Source organism: Chiloscyllium punctatum, chromosome 6 (genome assembly GCF_047496795.1).
Source record: "Chiloscyllium punctatum isolate Juve2018m chromosome 6, sChiPun1.3, whole genome shotgun sequence".
Classification (NCBI taxonomy): domain Eukaryota; kingdom Metazoa; phylum Chordata; class Chondrichthyes; order Orectolobiformes; family Hemiscylliidae; genus Chiloscyllium; species Chiloscyllium punctatum.
The window spans coordinates 46770817-46797162 of NC_092744.1; the positions used below are offsets into that span (position 1 = coordinate 46770817).

At 41.9% G+C, this 26346-nt stretch overlaps 1 protein-coding gene across 2 annotated transcripts in view; it reads right to left on the reverse strand.

Annotated features, from left to right (window-relative positions):
- The window catches only part of pde6d (phosphodiesterase 6D, cGMP-specific, rod, delta), a 76074-nt gene extending 57823 nt beyond the window's left edge, over positions 1 to 18251 (reverse strand). For both annotated transcript variants that reach the window (XR_011960897.1, XM_072572564.1), the window contains exon 1: positions 18040 to 18251. Coding sequence is in view for 1 of the 2 variants with exons in the window: in XM_072572564.1 (XP_072428665.1) it covers positions 18040 to 18089 (50 nt within the window). In the remaining variant the exon portion in view is untranslated. The remainder of the gene's footprint in view (positions 1 to 18039) is intronic.
- Positions 18252 to 26346: the final 8095 nt, after the last annotated feature.

A 26346-nucleotide genomic window follows, 5' to 3' on the forward strand; every position in this document is an offset into this window, starting at 1 on the left:
CTGGCCACTGCTCAGGACCTAATACATTTCTACAAAATTAGCATTTTGCAGGCAGGGGAATAGGTGGGAGGTGTTTAATCAGGTCAAACATAATGGAAGAGCCCCCAGATATGCCAGATTGGAATTTCCAGGGCCAATCAAGCACAACCTGATAAGTGGACATGTTTCAGCAGGACAGGGTCATCCATGTGCCACATGGTGTCTGCTTGAAAGGGCCCTTTACCAAGCCCACAGGAAAACCATCAAAGTATTGTTAGTGGCCTCCGAATCTGATGAATATACTTGTATACCAGCAGCAGGGGTGTGAGGAACTCCAACAGTCCTTATTTGGCCACCTATGGGTCTCATACTATCCAATGCAAGTTTCGGCTTGGGCCTCTGCTTTTTGTAGTTTTTATAAATGACTTGAATAAAGAAGTGGAAGGGTGGTTGAGTACGTTTGCCGATGACACAAGGGTCGGTGGTGTTGTAGATAATGTCGAGGGTTGTTACAGGCTACAACAAGACATTGAGAGGATGCAGAGCTAAGCTGAGAAGTGGCAGATGGAATTCAACCTGGATAAATGTGAAGTGATTCATTCTGGAAGGTCAAATTTGAATGCCAAATACAGGGTTAAAGACAGGATTCTTGGAAGTGTGGAGGAAAATGGGAGCTTGGGGTCCATGTAAATAGATCCCTCAAAGTTATCACCCAAGTTGAGAGGGTTGTTAAGGAGATGTATGGTGTTTTGGTTTTCATTAACGGGGGTTTGAGTTTAAGAACCACAAGGTTTTGCTGTAGCTCTACATAACCCTGGTTAGACCATACTTAAGAATATTGTATCCAGTTCTGGTCACCTCATTATAGGAAGATTGTAGATGCTTTAGACAGGATGCAGAGTAGATTTACCATGGTGCTGTCTGGATTGGAGGGCTTGTCTTATGAAGAGAGGTTGGGTAAGCTGGGCTTTTCACACCAGAGAGGAGGAGGAAGAGAGGTGACTTGATAGAGGTGTACAAGATATTGAGAGGCATTGATAGAGTAGGTAGCCAGAGACTTTTCCCCAGGGCAGAAATGGCTGTCATAATTTTAAGGTTATTGGAGGAAGGTATAGGGGAGATGTCAGAGGTAGGTTCTTTATGCAAAGAGTGGTGAGTGCGTGGAATGCACTGCCAGCAGCAGTAGCAGAGTCAGAGACATTAGGGACAATTAAGCAACTGCTGGACAAGCACATGGACGACAATAAATTGAGGGGTGTGTAGATTATGTTGATCTTAGATTAAGATAAACGCTAGGCACAATATCGTGGGCCGAAGGGCCTGTACTGTGCTGAACTGTTCTATGTACGCTCTACTGACCTCAGAGCATGCCCCCAAGAGCCCTATAAAATCCTGGCTGGTTTCCTTCTCCTGTTACTACAGGAGTGCTGATTATTTACAGCCTTTTCTTTTTTTTAAATGCATTTCCAGTATTTTGCTTTCGTGTTCACTAGACTATTGCCTATGATAAGAGAATTGCCCTACAACAATTCTGGTTATATTCCCAAAATTTAGAAGAAATGAAAGTGATGCAGTTGAAACTACAAACTTCTTAAAAGGATTTGAAATAAGTCCACAAGGGCAGTATCCTGGCACCAAGTCACCCTTTATTTATAGGTGCCTAAAACATTATACTGACGCAACTCGCTCAAAGCTGAATCCTAGAGTGAGCAGGACCTCTAACACTCCTGTATGTATCTGTCAGCCAGATTAACAGCCCGAATCAGGGAACTCATATTCAGTGAGATCCACCTGGCTGACCTCATTCTAATCAGTACATCCCTTCCCTCTAAGGGACACTGGACTGTTCTTTTTCCTATAGCTTCTTCCGGGTTGGGGGGGGGGGGGGGGCTTTCACACTAGATGTGGGCCCTCTGACTCTGCCTTGGATACTGGCATGGACTAGACCAAAGATCACCTCTTGCATCCAAAGCATTTCAGAAGAAGCACTGAAGCTGTGACATCCACCATGTCCATCTCATCCTCAGAGGTTTCTTTGACACGAGGTGGCAGGGAAGAACCCATGGCCTCTGAAAGCCTTGCTGGGTGTTCTGAGGGACTGGGTATATTTTGCTCCTGCCCCATTTGAGAAGTTGTAGGCCTGGCATAGTTGACGTGTAACCGAAAGTAGGTTTTACCCAGCCATTCCCATGAATGTAGGGGAGTTGCTGGCCGTAATTTATGTTGACACTCTGGGTGATGCCCCACCAACACAGCTATGTCTGGATATAATCCTGGCCACTAGACATAACATTTTCATTTTGGAAACCACTGGAGGTCCCTGGAAGGGTTCGGCCAGTATCTGGCAGCGAGCTTTGCTTGGTGCAATCATTCTTGCTCCCCATAGTAATATGCTGTCTTCTATAGTGATCTCATGTTGCTGGGTCCAGAAAGGTTTCAATTCTGGTTGTGATTGTCTTTTTCTTTCCCTCATCACCACAGCTGTTTTAGTTTTGCCAGGATGGGATCTTATTGTGTCCACGGTTCAATATTGTCAGCAGTGACCAGAAGGGTGTCTAGAAAGCTTAAAATCAGAACAGACTCTTCTAATGGCAGCACCACCAGCATCTGCTTTTGCTACTTGGCCTCCCAGATGGTATTTCATCTTGTAGTCGTACACACTTAGAATAAGATTCTACTGCTGAATTTGACCTGAAGCTGTGGGCAGCACAGGCCTGTCCTCTTTGAGTAGACCTCACAAGGATTTGTGGTCTGTTACTATCACAAATTTATGTCCATGATGATTAAAAAGAAAGATGACTGCTAAACTTTCCTTCTTTATACAGTCATAGAGAGGTACAGCATGGAAACACCCCTTGGTCCAACCCGTCCATACTGACCAGATATAATCTGAGTGTATTTTCATCTGGCATCAGCCAAAGTCTGGGAAGCATAAGCTATCGGGTGTGCCTCTCCACTGAGTCACACTTGGGATCGCAAAGTACCAACACCTTAGACAACAATACATACTTCTTCCCTTCCCTCAAAGCTACATAGCAGGTGTGGGGATGCCAGGATGGGATCAATTTACATGCAAATTTTCCGTAATAACTCACCAACCCAGGGAAAGACCTAAGCTCTGGTACAGATGTTGGAGCTGGGGCACCTTTGATTATCCTCACTTTATCATCCAACAGGTGTAACTCAAGTCTTCTCGACTCTGTAGCCCAAGTAGGTCACATTTTTCCGCAAGGCATACACCTGCCTTGGAGAAATCTATAAGCACTATGTCCAAGTGCTCTTTATTGGAGTTGTCTTTCCACTTATTAGCAGATCATCCAGATAAATAGCGACCTAGGTTAGACCCTGTAAAATGATTTCTATCATCCCGCTGGAAAATAGCACAGGCTGATGATTCCCCCAAAAGGCAGTCACATATACTGGTACAAACCCTATGGGTATTAGTTGCAGCATACTTCTGGGAATCCTCATTTCAATGCAACTGCAGGTACACATGGCTCATGTCCAGCTTCATAAAGGACAGCTCCCCCCTGCCAGTCTTGCATATATAAGCTGTTTCCATGAGAGTCTGGGTACTAATCCAACTGCGAAAAGTGTCTTTCAAGCATTTGATTGAAATCCCCACAAAAGACAAACCAACCCATCGGGCTTCCCAATTGCTACAACTGGTGCTGCCCATTCCACAAAGTGGACTGATCTGATGATTCCTTTGTTTTCCAACCTTCAGATTTCTGCCTCTTCTTTTGCATGTAAGGCAAATGGCAACAGGCAGGCTTTACAGAATAAGGGAATTGCTTTCTAATCAACATGTAAGGTGGTCTTGGTCCCTTTGATAGTCCCTAGACCTTCCTGAAAAACATCTAGATATTTAATTAGGACTTCACTCAGACAGCCATTTTCTAATCAAAAAAATGTTGAAGTTGAATCTTTTTCAACCAATTTCACCCCATCAAGCTTGGGTCCCAGACTATTACTATAATCAGTAGTAACTGAACCAGGTGTTTGTCATAAGAGACTGGAACCAAAGCTTTACCCTTAATCTGTAGGGGTTCCCCAGATAGGTTCTCAGGTTGGCCAAAGTCTTAAGGGTTGGAGTCTAGAGTGAATTTTGGCAAAGACTGATTCTGCAATCACTGCTACAACCACACCAGTACTAATCTCCATTCAAACTGAGTGACCATTTAACCAAACGTATATTTTGATTGGTTCTGATTTGCATGTTGCTAAGCAATTTAACTATTCCAAACCAGCTATGGATGGACGTTCCAAGGTGTGCACTCTCTTCAATTCTGGCCTATGAGTTCCCTTATTCAATTGAGGCCTAATGGGTCTCTTTTGCTGCCTCGAGTCCACATTTTAGCAGCAACTACAAAAGCCTGCCAGACTGGATCTTCAAGAAAGTTTTAACCATTACACCGAGGCTTGTCTTTGGTTTGGGGGTTTTATTGTGGGCAGATCCAGAGTCCCTCTGTTTGCAATTTGTCCTGAGTGAGGCTATCCAATTGGCTTCACTCAAGTGTTGCCTCCCAAGCTCAGTCAGACTGACTAGGGTACCCACTTCTGTAATTCATAAGCTCTACTTGCGTCATTTTCTAATGAGGAAGGCAGTTGTAGTACCTGTTTGAAGTCTAATTAGACTTCAGCTAGTAAGTGCTTTTGCATCGTTACATCATAAATCCCACTTAACAACGGTCTCTCAGCATCTCCCTTAGGGTTAAGCCAAAATCACATGCCTCTGCCAGTCTTCTTAACCTCGTCAAAATTCCCAACACTGATTCCCTTGATTCTCGAACTCTGAGAAAAACCGATAGTATTTCAGAATTACAGAAGGCTTGGGTTGTATAATTCCTTAGCTAAATCTGTCTATTATTGAAAGATTTTAGTATCTGGCTCCTCCAGAAAAGTTTGATCCCTAATATACAAAAAAGCTGTGGGTCCACAAGCTGTCAGGAGAATTCCTCATTGTTTTTTGTCTGCCCCAATGTCAATTGCCCAGAAAAATAATGCATTCTTTCCACATACTGGGCCCAATCTTCGACAGCAGGATCAAACAAGTCAAGCTTAGCAAATTGCAGAATGATGCCAGAAATGCTTACATCAACCTCAAAGACGACTGTTGTGAGTGAATCTCTTCAGGGATGTGTTTTCTCTTGTCGTCACTGAACTAGCTCCAAGAAGGCTGGTATCCCATCACCAAGCCGCCCTTTTCTTATAGTTGCGTAATACATGACATTGACCAAGCTAGCTCAGAGCCAGATCCTAGAGCGAGCAGAACTCCTGTTTACATCTGTCAGCCAGGACTCCCTGATTGGGGCTGTTAATCTCATCCAAACAGGGAACTTCCAATTAACTTCTGCCTCCTATTAATACACAGATCATCAACTTCCCAGAAATCATCCATTTAACATTCCTGTAAAACCTAAACTGTCAGGCATCTGGAGTTCAAGTAACATGTATACAGGATTGTGCATATTCTTCATGAGACACTTTCTGGTCATGTTTGTCAATATAACACACATTCCACTAAAATGTTGAAATTAATGCTGTATTCACCAACATTTTTCTACCCTTATGCTAATCTACTGCACAAGTATTTGCAGGTGACCCAATTGTTAATGTGATTTTGCTTCTGAGATGCTGCAGGCACACCAATGACCTATTCTGAACTTCTCAAACCTCTTTTGAGCATAATGCTCAGGTATTATATATTTAAAATTCATTCATTCATAGGAAGCACGCTAGCTTTCAGAGCGTCGCTCCTTCATCACTACCACCTGATGAAGGAGCGACGCTCCGAAAGCTAGTGTGCTTCCAATTAAACCTGTTGGATTATAACCTGGTGTTATGTGATTTTTAACTTTGTACACCCCAGTCCAACACCAGCATCTCCAAATCATTCATTCAGAGGATGTGGGTTTGACCAGTTGGGCAAGCATTTATTGCCTTAGGCTAGTGTTATTAAGATGTGGGTGTACTGTATCTTTAAGAGTTAGAAGATAGAAGGAATATGCGATAGCACCAAGTGTTCTCAAAAAAGTAACAATGTAACACTGGGTCAAAAGCTAGATTAGCTGCAGTATATTTGGTGCAGGTACACCCACAATGCTGTTAGGGAGGAAGTTCCAGGATGAAATTTGTACAATCTCCTGCTCCATTAAGTTCCTTAATTTGGCCACCCTGATTCACAACTGGGATTTGATTCATTAGTTGTGGAACCACCTCGTTCTGTTTGCCCCTTACTGCTTGTTTTATCTGGCACACAATTAGTCCTGTGTTATAGCTTCACCAGTTATCAACTCATTTATAGGTACGCCTAGGCTGCACCTAACATGCCCTCCTACACTCTTCATTTAGATTAGATTAGATTACTTACAGTGTGGAAACAGGCCCTTCGGCCCAACAAGTCCACACCGCCCCGCCGAAGCGTAACCCACCCATACCCCTACATCTACATCTACCCCTTACCTAACACTACGGGCAATTTAGCATAGCCAATTCACCTGACCTGCACATTTTTGGACTGTGGGAGGAAACCGGAGCACCCGGAGGAAACCCACGCAGACACGGGGAGAATGTGCAAACTCCACACAGTCAGTCGCCTGAGGCGGGAATTGAACCCGGGTCTCCGGCGCTGTGAGGCAGCAGTGCTAGCCACTGTAACCAGGGATGATCCTCTGGTTTGATGATAATAGTAGAGTTGGGGGCACATGGGACATAAGGTTGCAGATTGTGTTAAAATACAAATCTTCTGCTACTGATGGCATTAAGCACCTCACGGCTGCCCGATCTTGAGCTGCCAGATCTGTTTGAAATCTATTCAATTTAGTACAGTGGTAGTACCACCTAACACAATGGAGGGTGTTTTTAATTTGAAGATTATTTCATCTTCACAAGTACTATGCAGTGGTCATTCTTATTGATACTGTCATGAACAGATGTGTCTGCAAAAGGCAAATTAGTGAGGAGGTAAAAACAATGACTGCAGATGCTGGAAACCAGATTCTGGATTAGTGGTGCTGGAAGAGCACAGCAGTTCAGGCAGCATCCAAGGAGCAGCGAAATCGACATTTCAGGCAAAAGTCCTTCATTAAGGGCTTTTGCACGAAACATTGATTTCGCTGCTCCTTGGATGCTGCCTGAACTGCTGTGCTCTTCCAGCACCACTAATCCAAAATTAGTGAGGAGGTCAAGTATGCTTTTCTCTCTTATTGGTCCTCCCACCACCTGCCCCAGACCCATTCGAGCAGCAATGGTTTTTAGCAATGGGGACTAGTTTGGTCAGTAATGGTATTGCTGAGCCATTCTTGACGATAGACATCAAAGTCCCCTACCCAGAGTACATTCTGCATTCTTGCCACTCTGCGATTCCTTCAACATGGAGGAGTACTGATTCATCATCCTTAAGTTGTGATATATGTTAATTAGTAAGAGTTCCCTTCCCATGTTTGACCTAATTCCATGACACTTCCAGGATACACTGATTCCACTATCAATATAAAGGACTCCCAGAGCAACTCGCTTCCAATTGTATAACACTGAGCCACCATTTCTACTGGGTTTGTCTTGCCAGTGAGACAGGAATGAAGAAGTGATGTCTGCAACATTTTCTGTAAAATATGATTCATGAGTATTACGGTGTCTGGCTGTTGCTTGACTAGGTTATTAAGTCAGCTCTCCCAACTTTGGACTAAGTCCCAAAGATTAGTAAGGAGGACGTTGCAGGTTCACGGGTTTAGAGAGTGACATCAGAGTCAATTACATTACTGCAGGTCTGGCAAAACCAAGGAACAAAAGCTGATATGTCTCAAAAGGACATTAGCGAACCAGATGGATAATCAACAATGACTTCATGGTCAGCACTAGATTTTTAATTCCTGATATATTTTTGATTCAAATTCCACCACCTTCTGTAGCGAGATTCAAATCTGTGTTCTAGGGCATTACTCAAGTCACTGGATTGCCTCACCCGAAACACTTTAAGTACTTAATCCACATTTGGTAGTCCCCAAACGCAGAGATCCTGAGAGCTCCTTTTCATACATTCAGCTCCAATCCCTATCTTAGTGGTGCTACATATTGATGGTCACGTTTCCCTTACCACACTCAAAAAGGGGCAGCGTGGTGGCTCAGTGGTTAGCAGTTCTACCTCACAGCACCAGCCTTGGGTGGCTGTTTCTGTGAAGTTGGCACATTCTCCCTGTGTCAGTGTAGGTTTCTTCCGGGTGCTCTGGTTTCCTCCCTTAAGTCCAAAGACATGCAAGTTATAGAGTCATAGAGATGTACAAATTGGCCACGCTAAATTGTTCATAGTGGCCAAGGATGTGTAGGTTAGGTGAATTAGTTATAGGAAATGCAGGGTTATTGGGATAGAGTAGGTGGCGAGTCTGGGTGGAATGCTCTTTTGAGAGTCAGTGAGGACTTGTTGAGCTGAATGGCCTGTTTGCACACTGTAGGGATTCTATAACATTATTCTATGATTTGGTAGATCCTGTCAACACTACTGTACGGTTGCATAGATTTTCTAAATGCTGATAGAACTGAGAATCTTAACCCAAATGTAATTTGAATCCCTTTCTCTCCCCCTGAAAAAACTAAATTTCACCAATTTTCTCACAACTAAAAGCCAAACTTTCCTCCTTCCCACCAACCTACCCACCCCATTCACCATACCATTTCTGCAACATCTGACATGCTTACTTATATTCTCATCTCCATCATCAATGCTCTGGTTCTAGTCACAAATAAAACAACTACTCTCATGTCTCTGATATAGCCCTCATATCTTCTCCCTTTGTCCAAAGAATGCAGACCTGAACAGATCTGGTGGACAGCCACCATAAATGTTATGAGTTGACTTTTGAAGCCCTAAAAAGATCTTTGCAAAAACAAAAATAAAAACAAGATTGATTTATTGGGTATAAAACGACCAGAATGGGTGGTCAACATTTGAAGTGTGAAAAAAAAACTGATGATTCATTTTAACTTTGTGTAGCACTATTTATTGAATAACTCAATGCTACAACGACACCCCTAAACACAACAATTGTTTTTAAAGCCTATCAAATTCATTGCTTCCATATTGAATGCAAAGAGCTCCTAAAATTCTTTCCAAGTCCCAGCTAAGGCATTACTGTAAGCATCCTACTCTGGCATTTTAGTTTCAGAATCATTCTTCCAGCCACTAAATTGTATGCTCCACATTTTTTTGATCTAATGCCTATCTGGGCACTAATAGCATCCTATGATTTGATGATGAAACCATACCAAACATTAAGCAGGACGACATTTTCCTTTATTGGTCAGAGTATTGAGTACAGGAGTTGGGAGGTCATGTTGCGGCTGTCCAGGACATTAGTTAGGCCACTATTGGAATACTGCATGCAATTCTGGTCTCCTTCCTATCGGAAAGATGTTGTGAAACTTGAAAGGGTTCAGAAAAGATTTACAAAGATGTTGCCAGGGTTGGAGGATCTGAGCTATAGGGAGAGGCTGAACAGGCTGGGGCTGTTTTCCCTGCAGTGTCGGAGGCTGAGAGGTGACGTTATAGAGGTTTACAAAATTGAGGGGCATGAATAGGATAAATAGACAAAGTCTTTTCTCTGCGGTCAGGGAGTCCAGAACTAGAGGGCATTTGTTTAGGGTGAGAGGGGAAAGATATAAAGGAGACCTGAGGCGCAACTTTTTCACGCAGAGGGTGGTACGTGTATGGAATGAGCTGCCAAAGGATGTGGTGGAGGCTGGTACAATTGCGACATTTAAGAGGCATTTGGATGGGTATATGAATAGGAAGCATTTGGAGGGATATGGGCCGGGTGCTGGCAGGTGGGACTAGATTGGGTTGGGATATCTGGTCGGCGTGGACGGGTTGGACCGAAGGGTCTGTTTCCATGCTGTATATCTCTATGACTTCTTTTGGTTTTTCATCAACCATCCACCTATTTCATTTGGTGCAAATATGATCCTTGAAAGGCTTGTTGATGCAGATATCCAAAGGTTGAAATCTTGATGTAAGACCTCCTGGTTTGACTACAATGTACTTGTTAGTTTTTAGTAAGCGCCTCTTCATATCATCGATCATATGGGATCCATAAGATCATAAGACATAGGAGCAGAAGTGGACCATTCAGCCCAGTAAGTTTGCTCTGCCATTCAATTAGATCATGGCTGATCTGATAATCCTCAACTTCACCTTCCTGCCTTAACCCCATAACCTGTGATTAGATTAGAATAGTTAGAAATCTATCTCACCCTTGAATACTTATGATTATGGTCTATGGTTCTAGACTTTCCCACAAGAGGAAATAACCTCTCCACAGCTACCAGGTCAACCTCATAAGAATCTTATGTCTCAACAAGGTTTCCTCTCATTCTGCTAAACTCTAATGAGTACAAGAATAATCTGCTTAACCTCTTGTTATAAGAGAAATCCCTTCATACCCGGGATAAACCCTGTGAACCTTCTCTACACTGGTTCAAACATTAACATATCTTTCCTCAGGGCGGCACGAAAATTGTTCACAGTATTCCTAGTGTGTTCTGACTACTGCCTTACATAATTTCAGCAAAAACTCCATATTTTTATACTCCATTCCCTTTGAAATAAAGGCAAACATTCCATTTGCCTTCCCCATTCCCATTTAACCTGGACGCTAGCTTGTTGTGATCCATGCACTAGGATCCCCAGACCCCTCTGTGCTGCAGCTTTTTAACAGTCTTTCCTCATTTAAATAATATTAAAAATTCACAGTATTTTGCTGTCGTATGTCCCATGAATAAGATATATTGTTTACAGTGGTAAAAACAAGGACTGCAGATGCTGGAAACCAGATTCTAGATTAGACTGGTGCTGGAAAAGCACAGCAGTTTAGGCAACATCCGAGGAGCAGGAAAATTGTCGTTTCGGGCAAAAGCCCTTCATCAGGATTCTGATGAAGGGCTTTTGTCTGAAATGTTGATTTTCCTGCTCCTTGGATGCTGCCTGAACTGCTGTGCTTTTCCAGCACCACTCTAATCTAGAACATTGTTTAGTGTCTACTGGAATAATTATTCCACACCTTTTCAATGCATAGCTTGTCTCCATCCTCATCCATTCATACACCGTCTTGGAGTTGTACACAAAATCCTGTAGGGAGTTTCATTTTCAGCATGGTCCTATTTTTGAAAACTACCACAAGCTTTAAGTTTGCTTTGTTGGTGGTGCAGGTTAGCAGGCCTACAGCACTGTTCAAATGAAGCTTAATGAAAGCTGGAGGAAAAGCCACACATCTTTCAGTTAGGCACTTTACAACCTTCCAGACTAAGCAAAAGTTCAACAACTTTAAAATATAATATCTGCTCCACTTTTCTTTGCTTGTTCCACTTCTTCTTTTTCAGTCAGTAGCATATCTGCTCTTAGGATCTGGAAGACAACAGTGGGCGACACGGTGGCTAGCACTGCTACCTCACAGCACCTGGGACCTGAGTTGGATTCCAGCCTGGGGCGACTGTCCGTGTGGATTGTGCACATTCTCCCTGTGTCTGTGTGAATTTCCTCCAGGTGCTCTGGTTTCCCCCCCACAATCCAAGATGTGCAGGTTAGGTGAATTGGCTGTGCTAAATTTTGTTCAGGGATGTGCAGGCTAGGTGCATTAGTCAGGGATAAATGCAGAGTAGTAGAGGAATGGGGTCTGGGTGGGTTACTTTTCGGAGGGTCGGTGTGGACTTGTTGGGCCAAATGGCCTGTTTCCACACCATAAGGGATTCTATGATTCTATGAACATTTCTATCATTCAAATTCTCCCAATTTTCACCTCACCATAAAACTTCCTTTTGTTATTTTCCTAATCACACCTTACTCAAAAACCTATTACATCTACCTGTTCCCAGTTATGGTCATCAATTTGACTTAGATATTCCAATGGTCAGAAAGTCACCACAGCTGTACAGTCTAGAGTTGCAGTTCAGGACTATGTGAAAGACCAGACGTAGCTAACGCAAAGGGAATTACCAGGGAAACTGAAAATTCTGCTTTGTGATTCCAGTGTCTACAGCACCTCATAATAACCTCTAATGTCAGAAAATTCAGAGGGTCCCAACTCATTTAAGCTTAATAGTTAGCCAAGCAAAAATCGGACGATTTAAAATCTGCCTCCTGAATAACTGTTAAGATTATCATGCAGGTCAGCAATTAATCCCTCCAACTACATGCAGACCTGATATAACATTCCCCAATTCAATCCAATCTACTGGGCATGAAGCTTGTTCCAGCACCTCCAAAACCCCCCACCGTGACAACCACTACCCTCCTCCAGGAACCCAACCAATATGGATCCAATGCATATCCCCTCCAACCCACTAAGTTGGAACAATTGGGCTAGACACTCATCCACTTACCCCTGCTCCGTACCCTCACACTTATTCTTTCAAAGTATCTGTCAAAGTTTCTGGCTGTGCTGGTGAACATTTAAAGCACAGAGCATAGCACACTGATTGCTGGAAAAGGGAGCATGGTTTGGATGATGACCCTCTTCCCTGATGGTTGTGAGAATTCCTGGATAGGCCTCAGTGTTTTTTTTTGACTGGAAGCTTTTTCAGGCATTTCCAAAGTAGAAATCATTTCACTATACCTACATTGTTTTTAGATGATCACAAACAGAAATAGAACTTCCAACCTGACCAGAATTTCCGGGTCATAAACCCTGTTTCTCTCCGCAGAGATCACAATAATCTGCTGATAATTTTTCATAGAAACTGAAGATAGGATTTTACAGTAATTTTGCTTTTGTTCCAATCTACAGTGTGTTTCGCTCCACAATGCATATAAGTACAAATTTCAGAAATGTTCATCATTTTACCAATGTCAGCCTAAATTACTGGCGTCAAAATATTCTGGTAAAGCACTTTAGATCAGAAAATATCTGCTGAGTTTTAAACTTGATAGAACTGACTGTTAGATCTTTTCAGGAAGTAATGGAGCTTTTATTCAGATTGCAACATATGCTATTGCAATCTAAACCACAGTGAAACCTCATGGCACATTTATAGATATGTCAACAGCAACATCCTGCTCCAGGAAACCAAATCACCTAATTCTTCAATAAAAAGAAACATTGCAGATGCTGAAACTCTGAAACAAACACCAAATGCTGGAGAAACTCAGCAAGTCTGGTAGCATCTGTGCAAAGAGAAACATAGTTAATGCTTCAAGTCTGGTGTAATGCTGAAAAAGAACATTAACTCTGTTTCTCTCTCCACAGATAATGCCAGATCTGCTAAATTTCATTAGCATTCTCTGTGTTTCCTTCGTAGGATTCTTCTCTCATTTCCCTTCAGGCAAGCAAAGGTCTCATTTTAAATGGGTGTGGAGATGAATTTGAATGATTTATTGTCACTTGCATTTTACAGAGAATATCACAGTAAATAGTACAGTAAAAGCTTCAACTATCACCACAATCTGGTGCCATTTTGAATAGCTGAATAATAAGAGAAAAAAGTTAAATTGACAGAGTCCACCTTTGTTCTGCCATCTCCTCCATGAGTCCTGAGCCAGCTCACCAGCAACACAACATCTGCACTGCCACTCCTCCTCCATCTCCACACTGCCATCTCCACTGGACCCATCATCATAGCAGTCGCCACTTTTTAGGCGCCATGTCTTTCCTGCTGGGGACACCTTGCTGCCGAGTCCCATACTGAACCACACTCACCCTGCAATCAGGAGTCCCCAACTCCACTCCACGTCACCCAGAACCAGGAATCAGGAGTCCCTGCCGCAAGCCTACCATGACTGCAATCAGGAATCCCTGGCTCCGTTGCTGCCTTGATGATGCCAGGAGTTCCCTTTTCGGGACAGCTTGCTGCCCCTACTGCAGCCTCAGACACATCAATACCCAATGAATAGAGACTTTCTTTTCCACTGTATTATAAATCAAATTAACCATAACCGGTCAGGCAGCATCCAAGGGTGTTAGGCCTACCATTCCAGGGAGCATCCGTGAGGTCCTTCCTGAGGTGTGGGGCCCAAAACTCGACACAGTATTCTAAATGGGGCCTAACCAGAGCTTTATAAAGTCTCAGTAGCACATCGCTGCTTTTACATTCCAACCATCTTGAGAATGCCTCTTGAGATAGATGCAACTTTAAGGTCAACCTAAAGTTACAGCACCTACATTTTTGATTAAGTTGCTCTAAGACATTAATGCTTCCAAAGCCATCTAGACTGGATGGAAATGTATTTTAAAAAGTCAATCAAAATTTGTCTGAGACTATGTTTTCTTCGATCTCTTAACCTGCTACGAAATATTGGTTGGAAAGATGAAGACATCTGGTCACCCTGTACCACAAAGTCAACTCCTGAGTCATAAACTCCATGCTTCTTCCCTGCAACTATCTGAGGCTAAACTGGACTGTTTGTTTTTTAGATTAGATTACTTACAGTGTGGAAACAGGCCCTTCGGCCCAACAAGTCCACACCGCCCCGCCGAAGCGCAACCCACCCATACCCCTACATCTACCCCTTACCTAACACTACGGGCAATTTAGCATGGCCAATTCACCTGACCTGCACATCTTTGGACTGTGGGAGGAAACCAGAGCACCCGGAGGAAACCCACGCAGACACGGGGAGAACGTGGAAACTCCACACAGTCAGTCTCCTGAGGCGGGAAATGAACCCGGGTCTCTGGCACTGTGAGGCAGCAGTGCTAACCACTGTGCCACCGTACCACCCACAGTTCATGAACCGTGTCATACGTGATCACCATCTCTAATCTCCCACAGCCTCACAATGTTCCAAAATATCTGCACCTCTATTTCTGACTTCTTCAACATCCTTTATTTTAACTATACCAATGATGGCCATGCCATTAGTTGCATGGCTATAAGCTCTGAAATTCCCTCCCTAAACTTGTCCACCTCTTTTAAAATATTCTTTAAAACATACCTATGATAGAAATTATCATCTATTAAATATCTCTTTTTTTAAAATTGTATTTTGTTTGATAAGCCTCCTGTGAAGAACTTTTAAAGGCAAGTTGTTGTTATCTTGTACATTTTTCCCTTCTAGTATTTATACAATTATATTTTCAAAATTACTACTGAATTTACTTCTACCATTTGTTCTGGTTCAAAGTCAATGAGCTGGAATGCAAAGTAATAAAAAACTGAAATGCTGGAAAAATTCAGCTGGTCTGAGCAACATCTGTAGAAAGAGTAACAGTTAACATTTCGAGTCTGATGTGACTCTTCATAGGAAATGCTGGAGTGTTAGCTGAACACATTGATGCGTAAGAGAAAGGGAGCAGTGTCCAGATAGTTTGTTCAACTACATATTTCAGTCAGACATTTTTTTTTAATTTCTTCACGGAATGTGGGTGCTGCTGGCTAGGCCAGCATTTATTGCTCATCCCCAATTCTCCTTGAGATGGGGTGGTGAGCTAACTTCTTGAACTGTTGCAATCCCTTAGGTGTCAGGACAGCCACAGTGCTGTTAGGAAGGGAGTAGTACAGGTCTGTATTTTTATGTTCACATTTCATGTTTTCCAGCGTTTCTTTTTTCACTGATTTCTCAAACCCATCCTCCATTACTCAAGATGCTCTCTAATCCTCTCTCCTTCTAAATCCTTAATGGAATAGAATTTTAAATACTGGTTATCATATAGGATCATGCTTCTTGTATTTAGGAGGGGCATCTTTCAGTACCTAGCATAGCCAAATAACTTGCTAATTCTAACTGAATCATTAGTACGTTTTTTAGGCATAAATCCATTGTTTAGAAGAATGCATGGTGATCATTTCGAACCGATCTTGCTCAGGTGGTTTCCACCAAAATCATTCATAAAATGGAAGATAGTTTAAAAGTCTTCCTTTTAAGATAGAGATGAGAAGAATTTATGCATCCAAGGATCATTGAGATTGTGGAATTCTCTTTCCCTTGAAGGTACTGTAAACTGAGTCTTTTAAACTTACTCATGATATAGTTAGATAAATTTTGGATTGAAGGATTATTGAGTGCAGAGAGGCAAGTGGAGATGAGGCCACAATCAGATCAGCTAAGATCTTATTGAATGTTGGAGCACGTTCAAAAGGGCCGGATAGCTTACATTTTTATTTATTTAATCCTCATACCCTTGCAATTTTTGTTAGTACGTATAAAGATATGCATCACATTCAAGACTCTGAAGAAAGATGGCTCTGTAATGAATCAATTTGTCAAAAGACTATCCTCTGAAAAAACATCCGTTAGCCTAGAACTTGAGGTAAAAATATGCCAACAGCATTACTGAAGCATAAATTGGACTGCAACTTCACAGACACACAATTAAATGTAAAAATCAGAAAAATCAAAATCAGTTGTCTGAGCTGCCCTGTTCCTCTATAGGTTTCATTACAATAATGAATTGCATTAAAGACTCAATGGTGCAACACACAGAATTAAGGTTATATAACCAATGAACTCATTGTATACAGTTAAGAGTTTGACCATTTGAGTATGTCTTTTTTGTTAAATGTCTTAAATACATCTTAATTATTGCCGAACAACCAACTAGCTTTGAAAATTAACTTCCATGTGTGTGGAGCTCTCATTCTTTTAGATTTTGTTGTTGTGAATTTAAACAAAAAACTTTTTTTGTCTCATCTCTCTTAATTTCATACTTTTTCCTTATACATTAATTACCACTTAATTAACTATTCTAACCTACACTTCCTGATTCAGAATACATGCTCCAGTGAGAATCCACAAGTCCCATTCGTTAATTAGACACACCATTCTTTGTCCAGTTCAGACATGTCCCAAATTTCAGCTGAGGGCACTGCACCAAAATGGCTTTTTAAAATACTGCAAGAAATTGTACAAAAGCCCTTCGAGAATCTGTGGCCAAACATAATGAAAGACTAACACTGTTTGCTCACTGCTAATCACAAAATCAAGGCCATCCAATATGTCTTCATACATAAGTTTCAAGCAACTGAACTCATTTAGCTTTTGAGGGATCAAAAAACATTAGGACACAACTATTCTCACCTGATGAGAACAAAATTAATGTATCAAATTCCACAATATCGTTAAATCATATAGCAGCTCAACGGTAATTAGGGATAGTCAACAAATAGCGACCTTGCCAGCAGCACTAACATCCACATCAATGAATAAAAGGAATCCTTATTATAATGAAATCAATGAAATTTAAAAGTATAAAAGGATGCCATTTGGCCCATCATGTTTGTACTATCTCGTGAAACAGCTACCTAGCTACTGCCATTCAGCAGCCATATCTTATAAACTTATCATAATCAAACTACCTATACCATTATTTTGTTCCTTAACACAGTAAAACCTATTCAACTAGGCGAAAGTGGGTATTGCAAATGCTGCAGATTCGAATCTAGATTGGTGCTGGAAAAGCACAGCAGGTCAGGCAGCATCCGAGGAGCAAGGAAAATCGACGTTTCGGGCAAAAGCCCTTCATCAGGAAACCTGTTCAACTGTCATTAGTTAGGGGTGACATACATTGATTTAGTATGTAATGTCAAGCGGCTTGCAACTTGCATCATTTCTCATCACAAATGTCACTTCTAACACAAGGGCGATCTTGACAACATTTAAACATCACTTTACCAAATTAAAAAAAACTGTGCGTTTCATCAAATTGTCAATGGGTAAAGCACAAAAACAATAATCTTGAAGTGAGCTGAAATTTTCAATTGTTTGTCCCAAACGTGCCCATATCATGATTTGGATTTTCTTTTGCCTCAAAAGATGATAATTTGCCCTGACAGTTAAGAATAAGGCGCCAGCGCGCTGCCACTGCGTTAAATCGCTGTCCTTTGCAGCAAGCACAGAGTGAGACTGGGGAATTAACCCGGGTGCAGACACCTCGGCCCTGTCCTGAGGAGTCACCTTCAGCGTCCTGGGACACTGCAAATTATCCTCGGACGGTTGGTGCCGGCAGTTCAGAGCTGAACATCCGTATATACACACGCCTGCAGGCCTAGGCCCCGAGCCCACAGCCGCACTTACCCCCGGGGAGAGGCAGCTCACAAATCGGGTAAAACACCAACCTTCACACGGGTAAAGGATACAGCTTAAAGCCCTTCAGAATCTCCTTAGCCCTGTCTTCCTTCGAAGACATTGCAGTCCTCCCGATCCTTCTCTGATAAATCGGAACAAAGGGATTAAAGCGATTAATGTGAAAACAGGAATATCTGTAAAGTCAATAAATGTAAAAAATCGAGCAACAAGCTGATTATCGCCACAGCAACGCTCCGCTCCACCGCGGCCGAACCCACCTCCACCTCCGGTAACCAATCAGGATCGCCAGCCGGCGCCACCCTCTGATTGACATGTGGATTGACCAATCAGATACGGGACAGCTGCGGATTAGCCATTCATCAGAGGGGCTCACCCCAGAGAGGCGGGGACCGCCACAAAGGTGGGGAATGATTGGTCTATTTTGCTGTCAATCGCAACTGCAGCTGATTTTTTTGCTACTGTCCTCCATTTATGATTAGGAGGTGACAGGGTTGGTCTGGGGTGTACAACGTTAAAAATGACAACACCAGGTTATAGCCGAACAGGTTCTTTACAAACCTGTTGGACTATAACCTGGTGTTGTGCCATTTTTAACTTCGTCCTCCACTGAGGGTATTTTACTGGAGAAGTGACTCATTGAACTATCTCACTGCCTTGTATTAAACTTGACACAGTGGTCTTACTGGTTAGGTCAGAGGTTGGAGATGGTGTCACCAGGATGTCCAACAGTGGAAAATATTAACAAGCAATTAATTTATTGTTGATAGGAAGAGAATTGGGCTCCTACGTCAATAACATTTGCGGTGCTATCCCTAAATCTGTTGATATAATTTGTATTTTTACGGCCTACTTGGGTAGCACTGTAAATGGAGCCCTGCTTTCCTGGAGTCGTACCAAAGGTTATTTTTTGAAAAGTATAATTTACCTGACTTTCAGACCAAGGCTGAAAGAAAACACAGACTAAGTTTCTGTCCTAAACAAGAACTTATTTATTATAAATAGAGAGGCTAATATTGGCATATACAAACAAAATCTAACCCTCTTATAAATGACTCTTTATACACACAGAGACAAATAACTAGGGAAAACAGATTATTGGCAGAGGTAAAGCAAAGCTGGAAGACCAGTTCAGTAGTCTTTGCTTTCTGGTTCCAATATTCAGATTGGAATATTCTTCACTTAACTAGAACCTTGGTGATCTGCTGTCTTTCTCTGGAAGTTTCTAATGGTTTGCTATTAAGATAATATATGGACCCAACATCCTTGGCCTCAAACCAGTGTGAAAGAAGGATGGACACTTTTTGAAATTCAGAGAAAATACAGTCAACAATGGAGAGAACATTTCAAAACACTCCCAAACCATGATAAAATCAGAGTTGGGGACAAATTAAGGAGACCCCCAACTTCCCAGCCAGGATAATTTTGGACTACCGTCAACTGTGGCATAAATTGAAACCACTAGTAACCACATGATGAATGGTAAATCTACTGGAGTGTACAGGGTTCCAGCGGAGATTTTCAAACTTGGAGAAGCAAAGCTTACATGTTATCTCAAATAACTGTTCCTGAACATCTAGGACAAAGAAGAAATCCCTGATAATATCAGGGATGCTGCCAATACCACTGTCTTCAAGAAAGGAGACAAAGTGAACTGTGGAAACAACTGAGGAATCTCTCTACATTGCTGGGGAGATTATCACCTGAATATATACTGAAGCACTTTCTCCCAGTCTCTGAAGAAATCATTCCAAAAGCCAGTGTGACTTCCGACCAAACCATGGAAATATGGACATGATTTTGACTATTCAATGACTCCAACAGAAATACCAGGAAGAACACCAACCATTTTGCTTGGCCTTCATTGACCTGAGGAGAAGGTGAGGACTGCAGATGCTGGAGATCAGAGCTGAAAATATGTTGCTGGAAAAGTGCAGCAGGTCAGGCAGCATCCAATGAGTAGAAGAATCGACATTTCGGGCATGAGCCCTTCTTCAGAAATGGAGGGCTTCCCGATTCCTGAAGAAGGGCTCATGCCCGAAACGTTGATTCTCCTGCTCCTTGGATGCTGCCTGACCTGCTGCGCTTTTCCAGCAACACATTTTTAGCTCTTCATTGAACTGACCATGCCTTTTGACTCATTCAGTCAGGAAGTGTTATGAAGATAAAAGCAAAGTACTGCGGATGCTGGAATCTGAAACCAAAAGAGAAAATGCTGGAAAATCTCTGCAGGTCTGGCAGCATCTGTAAGGAGAGAAAAGAGCTGACATTTCAAGTCTAACTGATCCTTTGTCAAAGCTAAAAAAAAAGGGAGAAATAGGGAGGTATTTATACGAGGTTGAGAGAAGGTGAGTCATGGCTCCAGAAGGAAAGGTAGCAATAAAGAGATGATAATGACAGTGCATAGAGAGATTATAGGGAGATTAGGAGCTGTGAATGACCAAGGCTGAAGCCAGTGCTGTGTGACAAAATATGTGGGGGATGGGAGGGGGGGGGGGGGAAAGGGATGAGGCAGAGGCAAAATGGAAAACAGGGGAGAAGGGTAGCAAGGGGGCAAGAGGAAGGAAAAAGGTGATGAGAGAGTGGGGAGGGAGAGAAAGAGAGACAATCAAGAAATAAGAGGTACAGAACAGTGAATAAAAAATTTGAAAATAAAATAAATGAAATAAAATTATCTGAAGTTGTTGAATTCAATGTTGAGACCGGCAGGCTGTAACATGCCTAATCGGAAGATGAGATGCTGTTCCTCCAGTTTGCGTTGAGCTTCACTGGAACATTGCAGCAGGCCAAGGACAGACATGTGGGCATGGGAGCAGGATTGTGTGTTGAAGTGGCAAGCCATGGGAAGGTCCGGGACCTGATTGCGTACCTTCCAATTACAGCCTGTCGGTCTCAACATTGAATTCAACAACTTCAGATTATTTTATTTATCTATATTATATATTTTTTTCACTGTTCTGTACCTCTTATTTCTTGATTGCTATGAAGACCCTGTCAAAGGTGAGCTGTTCAGTGAAATTCATCAACATCCTCTGACTTTTTCACAACAAGATGTCAGTGACAGACCCCACAGTTGTAATGTGACAGAATATATTAAAGTCAAAACAAGAGTCAAGCAGGGAATTGTCATCACCTACATCCTTTTCTCCACCTTCATTGCCACCATTCTTCATCTTGTCAAGAACAAATTTCCCAGTGCTATGGATAATGTCTACAGAATGGACAGAAAACTTTTCAGCCTCAACTGGTTAAAATCCAAAAGAAAACCACACTAATATAGCTCATGGAATTTCATTTTTGCTCTCTCAGACATGCATCTCCAAGTCTAATTGAATGCCTTTGTGGAATCATACTGAAGAATTGTTCTCAGTCTCAAATCCAAGAAGACTCAAGTCCTCTATAAACCCATCCCAGGGCAAGTTCCAGTCGATCCCTCTATTAAGCTTAATGGAGAAACCTTCCCAAACACAGAACATTTCCCCTACCTTGTGAGCCACCTCTCACCTAAGGCTGACATTGATCCAATTCACAAACATAACCAATGGATATCTGAGAATGAAAGTCTTCAAAGATTGTGCCATCAGTAATGCCACCAAGGTCCTTGTGGATAAGGACTCTTCCATATGCATCCTAAACTTGGCCTATATATAGATGCTGTTTCATGGTCCTGGGGAAGTACCATCAATGCTATTTGAGAGGAATTCTGCATGTCAGTTGGGAAGGCAGGCAGGCATACTATCATCATCACTCTGAAGGAGCCAATAGCACCAGCATCGAGGCCAAGATCATCCAAAATCAACTCCACAGCTATCCAAAAGCTTAGGCTGCTTGAGTTTCAACTACCAGAGTAAATCTTCTTTGTCCAGCTCATGGAAGGCATTCGAATGAGAGGAGGATAAAGAAAGTGCTTCAAAGACTGAAAGCTTACTCAAGGAGTGTGGACGTCAATGCTTGGGAGACTCTAGTTCAAAAGAATTCGACTTGGAAGAATCTGCTATATGAAGGGACACAAATTTTTGAGAACACCTATTGGCAAGAGAAAGTATGGAAAAGGAACCAGAGAAAGGAATACCAGTGATCTCAAGGCCAAAAACCAATTCCATCTGGCACATGTGTGGTTGGAGATGCAGCTCCAGGATCGGGCTTATCAGTCACACAAAGACCCATGACCATTGACACAGAATTTCCTTGACTGACAATCACACTTGTTAGCAAGTGATAACTGATGATGACTGGTTTCTAGGAAGTGCAGAGTAACTGATTCACGTGGGAAATGTCTCTGTTTTATCAATTCAAACATTACAGCTCATAGCAACTGCTGCATAAAAAGTAACTCATTTTCTTCAAGTTTAAACTCTGTTAGGGAGAACAACATCACATCTTTCTGTGTGTCGATGTCTCCAGTTCAGTTAGCTGATAACCAATCAGATTCACCATAAACAATAGCCTAACTCCTGATCGTCTGCACATTGTAGGGAGCCCTTAGCCACAGAAAAAATGGTTCAGAAAAGATATTGAGTTCCTTGTTGTGAAATTTTGCAGACCTCCTAGTTAATTCCTATTTTTAAAAACAGTTCTTTCTCCTTGTAATCCACAATTTTTAAAGACTCAAAAATAAAGCATAGCCCCAAAATCCTCAATCTCTTTTCATTGGAGAATCCTATCATCCCAGGAATTAGTCTGGTCAACCTTTGTTCACAATATTACAAATGTGGTCTTGCCAAAGTCTATACAATTGAAATAAAACCTCTTCATTCTTGTACTTATATGCTCTTGTTTCCCAATTGCTTGTTGCACCTACATGCTAGCTTTCTGTGAGTTATGTGCAAGTACAGCCAGGTCTCAACAACACTTCCCAAACTCTCTCAATTTAAGAAATACTCTGCACCTCTATTCCTTCTTGACTTTAGTTCTGTCTTCGACGCCATAATTTAAACCAAACTCATCTTCAAACTCCAAGACCTAGGTCTCTGCTCCCCTGTATACTACTGGATCCTTGACTTCCTGACCCACAGACCGCAATCAGTAAGGATAGGTCACAACACCAGATCCACAATAATCCTCAAAATCAGTGTCCCACAAGGCTGACTATTTAGTTCCTTACTATGCTTCTATACTCATTAGTTTAGCTCTAACCCCATTTAGAAACTTATTGATGACACCACCGTAGTGGGTCAAATCTCAAACAATGACAAGCCAAAGTACAGGAAAGAGCTAACTTAGTGGCATGGTGTAAAGACAACAATTTCTCCCTCAATGTCAGCAAAATGAAGGAGATGGTCATCGACTTCAGGAAGCAGAGTGGCGGACAATCCCCTGTCTGTATCAATGGTGCTGAGGTGGAGATGGTAGAGAACTACAATTTCCTAGGAATAAACATCAGCAACAATCTATCCTGGTCCATCCACATCAATGCTACAGTCAAGAAAGCACACCAATGCCTCTACTTCCTCGGAAGACTAAGGAAATTCAACATGTCCACAATGACTCTTACCAATTTTTATGGATGCACCATGGAAAGAATCCTATCCGGATGCATCATAGCTTGGTATGGCAACTACTCTGTCCAAGACCGTAAAAAATTACAGAGCATTGTGAACACAGCTCTTTCCATCATTAAAACCAGTCTCCCTTCCAGTGACTCAATACTTCCTGCTGCCTCAGAAAAGCAGCTAACCTAATCAAAGGCCCCTCCCAGCCTGGTTATATGTTCTCTTCCATTGGGTGGAAGATAGAGACATTTGAAAATGAGTGGACCTCTTATCAGAGTTGATCTTTCTGTGCACCTTCTCTGTAGCTGTACACTATATTCTCCATTCTATTACTGTGATGTACTTACGTAAAGTATGATTTGTCTGGTTAGCATGCAAACAATACTTTTCACTCCATCTTAGTACATGTGACAATAATAAATCAAATCAAATATACAAAATGTACATTTGCCCACGCTATATTTTACCTGCCACATTCTTTCCATTCAATCAGCCTATCTAAATTCTCTTGAAATCTTTTTGAATAATCCTCAATTCGTATTCCCACCTAATTTTGTGTTATCCACAAACTTCGAAATATTACATTTGGTTGCCACATCAAAATCATCAGTAGAGCTCATGTGTATCTGGGACCCAAGCACTAATCGTGACAGCGCTTCACCATTCACAGCCTGAAAATGACCCATATATTCTTATTCTCTATTTACTTTCCATTAAATAAGCCTCAATCCATGCCAGTATATTACCCACATCCAAAGTCCTCAGAAGCATGCATATCATGCAGCATTGCAGTTTCCACTGGGACTCCACAGCCTTCGGGACTCAATGCTGAGTTCAATAATTTTAAGGCCTGAATGCTTTCTTCCATGTCCTTTACAACCTTGCCCCGCACCCCACCCCATCTGCACTCCTCTCTTCAGCATAAATTCCACCTTATTCTCAGCTCTACTCATTCTGAAGAAGGGTCACTGGACACAAAATGTTAAATCTGCATTCTCTCCACAGATGCCACCACACCTGCTGAGTCCCAGTCCCTGCAACTTCAGTTTTTGTTCTCATGTCCCCTAGTTTTATCAATCTCTGGTGTAGGATTTTATGAACATTTTCTGAAAATCCATGTACATCACATTTTTCATTAGTTAGGAGTCCAACAGAACAATGAATTACTTAAATCTCAAAGACCAAGACGAGATATCTCCAATTTGCTAGCTCTTGAAATACATTTACACCCTGCCAGTCTTGGCAAATTGCAGCTTTGCTTTGCATCTTTACCACAAATGGAGTTAAAGTGCAGCTTCAATGTGGATGAAAAAATATGGCTTCACTTTGCTCCAGAATCAGGTTATGGGTCACTCAAGCCTGCTCCCTCCTTCAATAAATGTTGTTGCTAATTTTTCCATAAACTCCACTTTCACATATCTCTTGATTTCCTTGTTGACCAAAGATACATCGATATCTGTTTTGTGATTAAGCATCCATAAAGTGCAATAGGAAAGAGAATTCCAAAGATTCATTATCTCTTAGAAAATAAATTCCTCCTCACTTCAGTCCAAAACAGCTCACCTCTTATACCTGGTTTGTAACTCCAAAGCCTGGATTTCTGATGACTCAGAAACCCGTTAAAAGTCATTGGTGGAACCCAATTCTGTGATTCCCAGCCTCTTATCCAATGTTTGTGATAATTGGGCGTGTTCTTTAAAGATGCTGGTTGATGCAAGTTGGAAGCCTGTACCCTGTAAGCCCAACCTGATCAGCTCCAGTGTGGAAATAGGCATAGCCTACTCTTTTGCAATCTTAATAGAGTTAGGCCATCATTTTAAAGAATTGAGCGTGGTGCTGGAAAAGTACAACAAGCCAGGGCAGCATCTGAGGAGCAGGCGAATTGACATTTTGGGCATAAGCCTTTCATCAGGATGAAAAGCCTTTGCCTGAAATGTTGATTCTCCTGCTCCTCGGATGCTGCCTGACCTGCTGTACTTTTCTAGCACCACATTCTTGACTCTGATCTCCAGCATCTGCAGTCCTACTTTCTACTACATCATTTTAATGTGTCATGGTTCACAGGATCACCGCTATTGTGAACCCTTGTCTACATTAAGAAATGCTTTGAAGGTTAATTCAAAATGTCCTTTTCATACTCTACATGCTGCACTACTCCACCTGTACCTCCTGTCCCGAATAAACCCTATTTCCAACATGCTTCCTATGCTGAAGTATGCTAGACTAACAACAATCCCATTCTTCTCTCGAACTGCAAGCCAAACTGTTGCACTTCTGTACTAATTCACACAGCAAACCCATCATGAAAATTGTATGTGTAAAAAACATTTCATATTAATCCATTGATGATTTTCCAAAAGTTAAAACACTCCTACCTACTACAAAGCAATTAAAGTACCTATCATTCACATCCTTTAATGTTTCAACAGCTGAAACTGAAATGACTTTAAACTTATTAACCTTCTTGCAAATAAACATCATGAAATTAATAGCAGGGTTCAGACAGCCAGAACTGTCAATCAAGCAAGGTTTCAGATTTTTCAACAGAATGATGGATGTCTGGGCTCTTGCTCAAATGTCATTGTTTATTCTTGGCTGAAAGCCCAGCCCAGACTCTTAAGCTTAGGACAATTCAAAACTTTTCTAAATATGGTCAGTACTCTTGTAAAATGAGGACATTTGCTGTCCTTGCTTTATCTCTGCTGTGCCTGCTGTAGTTACCCTGGAAATGTTGCATTGGGCCAGTTCTACTTCAGCTGTGCTGGGAAACCCCTGCTGAAAATGCAGTTCTGTTGGGACACTGAAAATTTCGCAAGCAATAGCAGTACTCCCAGTATTGCTGCAGACTGGAATATCTAGACCATAATA